At 30.5% G+C, this 10,491-nt stretch overlaps 1 protein-coding gene across 1 annotated transcript; it reads left to right on the top strand.

Annotated features, from left to right (window-relative positions):
• The first annotated feature begins 9,033 nt into the window (after positions 1-9,033).
• LOC109156545 (VQ motif-containing protein 11) lies at positions 9,034-10,023 on the top strand. The gene has a single exon (XM_019304399.1). The coding sequence runs from the start codon at positions 9,238-9,240 to the stop codon at positions 9,850-9,852; it is 615 nt and encodes a 204-aa protein (XP_019159944.1). The 5' UTR covers positions 9,034-9,237; the 3' UTR covers positions 9,853-10,023.
• The last annotated feature ends 468 nt before the right edge of the window (positions 10,024-10,491 follow it).

Below are 10,491 nucleotides of genomic sequence, written 5' to 3'. Positions count from 1 at the left end.
AAACTGAAATCCAAATATTAGGTTCTGATCTGAATCATAACCGGAAACTTTCAATTCGATTGCTATAATGTCTGGTTCAGTTCGAAGTTCGAACCGAACCGTGGTCATCCCTACGTATAAGCAATAATTTGTTGGAGAAGAAAAATAAATAAATTTTTTACTTTAAGGGTAGAGATGTCAATTTAATATATCAAGGGGGGAAATCGCCACTTTTAAAATAATTGGAGGGCTAATATACTTACATGAATAATTCAGGAGAAAATGTACTATAAACATATAATTCATGGGGAAAAGTGTCATTTTTCCTAATTTTTTTTTTAAAAATATTACATCGTTAAAGAAAAAACGTCATCTACGGAATAAGACCAACCAAGCTAAGTCTTCAACTTTACACTTAAACAACTTAGACCTCTTACATCTGAGTCAACCACTCTCAGTATATATATATATATATATATATATATATATATATATATATATATATATATATACTAGTTTTTTACGCGCATTGCGCGATTGGGATAATGCCCAATGTTTTTTTTTTTAATAAGTACTTTAAAGTATATTATATTGAAATTGTTCATGTATAAATAATTGAATGTTGAATTTGCGTATTTAAATAGGTAATTCTAAGTTTACAAATGTAAGATAATATAGTCAAGATTGATTATAATTGTCAATAAAAAAATTATATAGGTATGGTTGAAACCAAATACGGGACATAAGGGAGAGCAAATAAAAATTAGGGCATAAAATATTAAATATATACTAATATTGAAGAGCTAACTGCTGATTGCCAAACAAGGACATTGCGAGGTAGTTTTCCACTTCAATTTGTTTTGTGATTTAATACTCTTTTTGTCAATTAAGCCCCAAGTAGTTAATATGATTGACTTAATTATATATTTTTTTATTTTTTTAAAAACAATTATTATTATTATTATTATTATTATTATTATTATTATTATTATTATTATTATTATTATTATGTATATTCTTAGGTCATTTTACATGTTAATTTAAACAGCTAATTTTTTGAAATATCTTTTTACCAACCATTGATATAATTCGTTGGTCAAATCCGTTAACGCTAATCGCTAACTGCTGATTGTCAAACAAGGACATTACGAGATAGTTCTCACTTCAATTTGTTGTGTGATTTGAATACTTTCTTTGTCAACAAATCCCTCAAGTAGTTAATATGATTGACTTTATTAATTATATTTTTTAATTTTTTCATGGTATTAATAAAATACTTGGTAAATAAATATATAGCATTATTTTGTATTATAACTTTGATATTTAATTAAAAAAGTAGTGCACAAAAAAGATAATAGACAATGTAATGAATATAATCAATTGATAAATTTGAACGTATAGTAAAGGATTTTTACATTGGAGAAAAATAAAGACAATATAACTAATGAAATTATTTCTATTATTTAATTTATTGATAATGAATAATTTTTTTTTTAATAAAGACATTGTAGACACATAATTCTAAATTAAAGAAATGCATATATATTATTTTTTGTTGTAGCTACTAAATTATTATTTTATAATAATTTAATAAGAGTGAAATAGAGTACTAAATTTAATAAGAGTAAAATAGAGTACTAATTATGCCAACTTTGATTGGGATGAGGTTCGAACTTAAGACCTTTCTTATTGAAATAAATGAGGAAGTTAACGGTGAACTAACAGAAATTAACGGAAAAGATAATATTTAACGGAAAAGTTAACGGATAATCATATTCATTAAGGATAAATTAGGAAATCTTAAGGAAAAATTAAAATCTGATCAATCTGAGCCATTCATTTGATTAAAAAATTTGACCGCCATTTTTTCTTCCCATTATAGCCCTAACTCTCTTGGGCTCTTATTAGTATAGTAGATAGATATAGTAGATATATATATATATATATATATATATATATATATATATATATATATATATATATATATATATTCATTGAAATATAGCTTAAGTGGTTGTTTAATCAATATTTAGTCTTGCTTTAGACGATAATCTAAAAAGTTATGTGAAACTTGCATTGCGATTTGTGAGGACTTACGAAATAAGATGGCGAAATTAGGTCATTGTGAAACTTGCATTGCAGCTTGCGAGCATCTAGGGTATAAGATGGCGAAGTTAGAAAACATGTGTTATTAAATAGAATGTTTAATGTTTAATGGGTGTTGGTGAATATGAATAATTTATGTGGTGGAGTAATAATTAGGGTTAGTGAGGAATGAGATACAGCAAGGCGTAGGGTGTTATACTCATTCCTCGTTTCCCGTTTCAACATATAGTTAAGTTGCTTCATTTCTCTCTATTCATCATTCAATGCCACCTCAGACTCATTCCCATTTATTACTATTACCATTACTCCCCCCTCTTGCCTTCAAATTTCAAAATTTTCAACTCCGTAACGCCACCCTTTTCGTTCTTCCAAAGTTGAACCCCAACCCTTAAGGGGTCGTTTGTTTCACGGAATGTCAGATTACCTTAGGGAATGTTAGATTGCTGGGAATGTTAGATTACTGGGAATGTTAGATTCCTGTGTTTGATTAAAATTGGGGTATGTAATATAGTCATGTTTGGTTCAGGGTTATCTTTTATTCACACACTATAATATCCTTAACATATTTTCATATATTTTAATATTTTTAAAAATTAAAATAAATAAATAAGATAACGGTATCATATATAATTACATGATTTTAAAATATTGAACTTGAAACAAAATTATTTTATATGCTAACCTAACATAATAAAAATAAAAAATATATAATTACAAAAATAATTATATATATATATATATATATATATATATATATATATATATATATATATATATATATATGTGTGTGTGTGTGTGTGTGTGTGTGTGTGTGTGTGTGTGTGTGTGAAACTAACATACCCAAGGTTATCTTACATAACCTTAAAAATTGAAGGGAATCACATTCCCTTCAAAATCCTATGTGGAGGGAATGTGACATTCCTGGGGAATGTTAGATTCCCTGAGATAATATGAACCAAACATAGGAATGTGAGTTTTGGAATGTCACATTCCCTTGGTTATGTAATATAACCTGAACCAAACGTCCCCTAAGGGCTTCCCACACCCCGGCTCAATAGAGCATTTGAGAGGATGTAAGTCATGGTGAAACGTCACCTTTTTCGTAAATTTTCTTTTGCTTAATTTTTATTTTGGAATTTCATGTGATTTTATTTTCTATATTTTTCATCAATTACTCAATTTATAACTAATTAATAAATATACAATATATAAAATTACAAAAATATAAATATATACGAAGTGTGTATGTAAGATTTTTTGGACACTCTTAAATTTATTATTATTATTATTTTTTTTTTTTTTGAAAAATTGGACACTCTTAATCTGTTTGTTTGTTATTCATTATTTTGTAAATCTTATAAATCTGAAATTCAAATTCAAACTTACTTTGAAAATAAAGAAAAGGAAGTCAACTATTGTGTAGTGCGATAACACTTTTGCTATCATAAATGAGTAGTGGAGGTATTAATTTCTTTGTGCTGAATGTAATTGAGAAAGTATATAAAGGGAAATGACATTTTCCCACCTGAGTTATATACTTATAGTACTTTTCCCTCCTGAATTATTTAAGTGACTGTTTTTTCCCCCCTGAAATGTTAAATGGACATATTTACCCTTAAAATAAATATTTTATTTATTTTTCTTCTCCAACAAATTATGAAAACAATTTGGTTCAAACCAAACAAACACTAGCAACCAAATCGAAATATTCTAATTACAATTTAGAATCGAAACCCGATATTTAGAGTTTATTAAAATTGCGACGGTCGATTCATGTTCCGAACTGGAAAAAATAAAATATATTTATTGTTGAATTAAGACTATTTTAAAATAAAAAATAAAATTTTAAAATAAAGACGATTTAAAATCGCTAACCGGATCATGATTCAGGATCCAGTTTTTTCGATTTCATAATTTTAATAAACTGAAATTCAAATATTGGGTTCTGGATATGAATCATAACTGGAAACTTTTAATTCGATTGCTATAGTGTCCGGTTCAATTCGAATCGAATCGTGGCTATCCCTACGTATACACAATAATTTGTTGGAGAAGAAATTAAGGATAAAAATGTCAATTTAATATATCAGGGGGAGAAATCACAACTTTTAAAATAATTGAGGGAGCTAATGTACTTACATAAATAATTCAGGGGGAAGTGCTATAAGTATATAACTCAGAGAAAAAAAAGTGTCCTTTTTCCAAGATACTACATTCTTTAACATATATAATATATAATATATTACATTCTAAAGAATTATGAGATTTTTTTTTAAAAAAAAAGAGAGTAATTTATTACTAAGCTAGTTTTAGTAGTTTACATTGATTTTTTTTTTTTTTTTTCATTTTTACGTCAGAATGTGAACGAATTATAACAATAAAAAGAAATTTAAAATCCTTATTCTCTTTGTTTCAACCCCAAAAGCAATAAGAACGAGCAAAGTATTAATTTTTTTTTTGAGTAAAATTAACTTTATTACAGTATAGTATCTGTTTGACATATTTTCTTAATCAATTGTAGCCTACAGAGTTAATAACTCAGATCACTATTGAGATTTGATCCTGTAATCTTCTCTCAATGAGAGCCACACAGAGGTGCTAATTGAGCAAAATATGATTAATAATTGAGCACATTTCAGTTTTAATTCTTAATTATTGTGATATTGCCACATTTAGTATTACTCTTTTAATTTTTATTTTATTACATCCTTAACTTTCATTTGTTTATCACAATTAGTCATCCATTTTTTCATTTCACATTTCACATTACTCTTACAGCACGTTTAGTTCACGGAGTGAATTTTGAGGTAATAGGAATGATATTCCATAAGGAATGGAATAGGTAAGGAATAGAATAGGAATTGTATTCTATTGTTTGGTTTGCAGAAGGAATAGACTTTAGGAATTATATATTACAGTGTTTGGTTGATTTAAGGAATAGAAATGAAATATTTTTTAAAAGACATAAATGCCCTTATAAAAATATGTTATGGTGATGATGGTGGTGGTAGTGGCGGTGGCGGTGGCGGTGGTGGTGGCGGTGGCGGCAGTGATGGTGATGGTGATGGTGGTGGTGGCGGTGGCAGTGGTGGGGTGGTGGTGCTGGTGGCGGCGGTGGGCGGTGGCGGTGGTGCTGCTAGGGTGGTGGTGGGGATGGTGGCGGTTGTGGGGTGGTGGTGGCCCGGGGGAGGGGGAGGGGGGGGGGGGGGGGGAGCGGAGAGTAAAATAGAAAATAGAAACTTTAGGCTATTCCTGAGAACTCAGGAATAGCCTAATATCAGGCCCCCCCTAGGAATCTCTATTCCCCTTGCAAGGGGAATAGATCATTCTCATGAACGATGTTCCTTGGAATACAAGTGGTTACCAAACAGAGGAATATGCCTATTACTGTAAATGTTATGCCATTCCAAGCCTATTCCGTGAACCAAACAGCCCATTAGCGAAGAAACAACTTTATTTCTTTATACCGCCACACATTTTCGAGAGTCAGGGTGCTTACTTGGCCAGGCCTCCGCCCAACAATTCCCTAGCCACATGGTGTTGGACTTGGTCCTTATCGGTCTCTTCCTAATACTTCTGTCTTGAAGATTGGTGAATGAGGTAAATTACAAAATATGTTTTAATTGGCTTACCAATCTCTAAATGTTTCAAGTGGCTTACATGTCCCTATATACTTGTACACTAATACTCACAATAAGATAAAATTCATGTCTTTTTTTGCCCGTGACAAATTTATTGTTTGATTAAGCAAAGGGGTATGGAATCGGTTATAATAGAAAACAAAACAAGACAAATTAGTCACGTCTAAGTTTGCCACATAGAATTTGTTTCGTGAAGCAATTCATATTTCCTTTCAAACTCATCAAAATTGAATGAGTTTTAGCATGAAAAGGCGTATCAAATTTGGAATTTGACTAATTATTTAACCCTTAATGAGCACGACTACTATACGTACTTTATAGCATTTAATTTGACTAAATACTATTCATGTGAACATTTCTTTGTTATTTGTTTTTTTTTAAGAGACTAAAATTTGAATCAATGCTCTACTTTCTAGTCTAGAATCATAATTATGAAAATTAATATTTTTAATATCTCTCATATGAACGATTGTGGGTTCGAGCCGCAGTGGAGGCGATATTGACTCTTTGTGCTTAAATAGATTGAGAAAGTAGTTATGAACAAATATTGCATTGTAACAGAGTAAGTAGTACTAAAAAAAAAAATTTTTTAACATCTAAGTTGTGATCATGATTTAATGAGATTCTTTAGTTATTTACAAATTGGAAATTTAATTTTTTTTTTAAAAAAAAATCTTTAGTTATTTGCAATTTGTAAATTTAATTTTTATGTTTTACACTAAGCTATAGATTTGGTCTTGGATATCGTTAAAATCTTTAGAGATTAAATTTTTCGCTTAAAAATATATAGACTAAAGTTACATTGAGGCGTGTCATAAGGAGCTGAGTAGATATTTTAGTAGAAGAGACATAGATCTTTTTAAATAAGGTCCCCATATATGACATTAAGTTGAGTTCTAATCTTGGAATGTTGCACAATATTGGATTTTTTCAAGTAATTATACGCTCAAAAGCGCTCAAAATAATAATAATAATAATAATAATAATAATAATAACAATAATAATAACAATAATAACAACAATAAGACAATAATAAGAACAATAATAATAATAATAACGTAACAACCACCATAATAATAATAATAATAATAATAATAACAAACAACAACAACAACGAATATAATAATAATAATAATAATAATAATAATAATAATAATAATAATAATCTTTTATATAATAAAGCTATATGGTTTGGGAAATAATTAATGTTACAATTAATGCCACAACATCCTTTATTATAAAATTAAAAAAAAAAAGCACAACATTTAAAAAATAAAATAGCTATATATTATATAATCATATAAAAAATATACTTTTGAAAAATAAAATAGCTATATATTATATAATCATATAAAAAATGTGTTCAATTAGAGTTTAAATTTACACATACAAACTTTGAAATTTGCTTTCCAAATATAATTATCATAGTTATTATTCGTATTGTGAAAATTATAATATAGATGAAATACAATTAAGAATAAATCAATGTAATTATATAAATTCTCTCTATAAGTTTATTTGAATATGCAAATAATTAGAGATTATATTAACCATACAAAATTATAATTATAATTATAATTTTAATTTTAATTTTAATTGTAATTTTGTATTCTATAAAAATAATAAATACTTGACCAATGGAAGCTCAAAAATATTATTTTATATTAAATAATTTAAAATATTTTAGTTTTTCTATTTTTTATTTATATTTATAATAACATAATTTTTCCTCGTGCATCGCGCGAGTGAATTACCAGTAATAATAATAATAAACTGCTTGCGAACCTGTTGCAATTTTGACACTCGAATTGCAAGTATTGCACTTTTAATTTAGTGTGTCATAATTGCAACACATCATCAGAGAAAACACACAAAAAAAAAAAAAAAAAAAAAAGTCACCAAGAATTTGCAATAATTATACTTTCAAGGCTGCAGATGGCCTAAGTATAAACTTATTAACCATGTGATATTATTAAACGCCATAAAATCTATACATAAATCTCTAATTACCTACGTATAATTATAATTGGGTAAATCAAAAAAAAAAAAATTGTTACCAAGACTATGTGGTCTAATGGTACTCGGATTGGACTTCCATTTGGAAGGTTACAAGTTCGAGCCTCAGTGGAGGCGTGTTATTGGTTCTTTGTTTTTCAGTAGGTTGAGAAAGTATATGAACAGATACTACAATGTAATAGGGCCAGTAACATTCAAAAAAAAAAGTTATAACTCATCATTTTTATTTAAAAAAAAAAAAACCTAAAAACAAAAATGGTGTCCATAGAATTGTCACCATGTGCAATTTGTTAGTTATACATACCTCGGGGCCATTGAGTAAACAAATTGCTGATATTCCCCATATGATCAACACTTACAAATAAGCAAAAAAATATGAGTTTAGCTTAACAAAGCAAACATACAACCCTAATCAAATCAGGATTTGGATTTGTAATGGTTGGTCAAATTTGTTTCTAAATTTAGTATTTACTCATTAAATTAGTTTGTGGAAATAAATTCAAACTCTTTTAATTCCATCCTTATATAGTAAAAAGTTTAGTATGCATAAATGTAACAATAAATATATTATAATTTTGCTACAACTATCTTGTTAATTTTACAACATTTCTATACTATAATAAATAATTCTAAAATTATTATATGTGTAAATTCAGGTTATATCACTGATTTTTTGTATTTTTTGTAATGTCATACCAACCTATATGCATTATAACACATCTTGTTGTTTACTTCCTCAACTAACATTTTAAGACAATGGTAAGTAAGACCCTCAAGATTGGAATGTAATCATTTTATTGATGGCCGAAAATAAAACCTCATACTTTAATCACTAAATCATTACCTTATTAGGCAATGTCATTTCAAATGAAATTTCTCGGTGTTTAAAAAGATATTAATTATTTTTCTTAAATAGGAGTAAATAGTAATAACGGAATAACATCATAACAACAAATTTTTTTTGAATGACAAGAGTAATATGTTAGGCGTCGATCAGGTTTACCGAGTTCAGGGTTTGATTCAAGACGTGGGGCTGTGACTTACCAGTGAAAGAATATAGTTAAATGGTTAATCTTCACTTATTTATCACCAATTAATTTTAAATATGATATAACAATTAGATAAGTGGAAGTAAGTATAGTACAACGAGCTATTGTAAAAAAATGGGGTGTAATAGGCTCGATATAAAGAAAATTAGCAAGAATCAAGCAAAATTTTGTTCAATAAATATGGCGGAAAGGGAAAGAAAGCAGAAAGGGAAAATGGTTGTAAAAAGTCTCTTTCTTGGAGTATCTGACATTTACACCATATATCACCACAGCATAGCAGAGCAGACCAACTCTCCTCTCTCAACCTTTCTTATTACCATATAACTCCACATTTTATGCCCTCTTTCCCGCTTTCATTCTTTTCATCTTTCTTTCACCTTTTTCTTCTCTGACTTTCTTGTTACTCACAGCTCCCCTCTCCTCCCCTTGATCGCCGGCCGCAGGTCATGACTTCTTCTTCTTCTAACCCTCCAACTCCAAGCGCCGCCGCCCATCTGGTCTCCTACGCTTCTTCTCCGCCCGCATTGCACAACTCCCAGAGCACCACTTTCGTCCAGGCGGACCCCTCCAACTTCCGGGCCGTGGTTCAACGCCTCACCGGCGCCGCCCAGAAGTTCCCCGTCGCCGCGCCTCCGCGCTTCGCCGGAAAGACCAACTCCGGCGAGATGGGCCCGCGCCGCCCGGCCTTTAAGCTCCACGAGAGGAGGCAAGCCGCCAGAAAACTCGAGATCAGTCTCAGTGGCGGCGGCGGCGGCGGAGGTGGACTCCCGCTGTTGTTGTCGCCTTCGGCGACCAGGCCGCTGCCGCAGCACCGAGGGTTTAACGCGGCGGAGATGGTTATGGCGTCGCCGGTGTCGCCTCTGGAAATGCTGGGACGCGGGACCCCAAGAACGCCAAAGTCTCCGATGGAAGAAGAAGAGAGAGCCATTGCAGAGAAAGGATTCTACTTGCATCCGAGTCCACTCAGCACACCCAGAAACGGCCGTTCCGACCCGCCGGAGCTCTTGCCTCTGTTCCCTCTTCAATCACCTAGGGATCACCATCATTCTTCAACCTCTTAACCAGTTTATATCTTTCTCTCATCTGTTCTACCTTAATAGTATAAGTACATATATAGAGATATTCTAATCACTCATCTTTCTCGTGAATTCTAATCCACCTCTGCTTAGCCATTTGTTCATGTCTTAATGGAATGATAAAATCACTTTTATTTATTTATGTTTTTTAGAGAATTTATGTTGTTGCTTTCTTATTATTTTGTTTTTTCTTTTAGTATTCCCTCGTGAATTCCCATGTATGTATTCACCAGTGATTCCATCTAAAACCGTGATTACTGCATCGATCTGTTGAATTTTTCGTCGGTGTTAAAACACTACAGGTCTGGGTATTTCTCCGTTCGGTTAATCGTCACTTATATGGGAATCAAATCAGGATAATCTCAGAATTTTCTCTTATAAAGAGAGCTCATTTGTCACTTGAACTACCCTGTTGGCCGGAGTTGAATTTGCCTTCTTTTATTTTTATATGTTACTATTTATCATAGTAGTTTAATCATAAGAAGGAGAATTTGAAAAATTACTTAAGTTGGTCAGATTGTTGATTTGATATTCATAACTTTACAAGTTTAACCCTCAACATGAACAATTTATTTAACTTTTTTGTTTGAACCGGTCAATTATGGGTTGAACAACTTAGGTTGA

This window comes from Ipomoea nil, unplaced genomic scaffold (assembly GCF_001879475.1).
Source record: "Ipomoea nil cultivar Tokyo-kokei standard unplaced genomic scaffold, Asagao_1.1 scaffold2735, whole genome shotgun sequence".
Classification (NCBI taxonomy): Eukaryota; Viridiplantae; Streptophyta; class Magnoliopsida; order Solanales; family Convolvulaceae; genus Ipomoea; species Ipomoea nil.
This window is presented reverse-complemented; position numbering and strand designations above follow the sequence as displayed.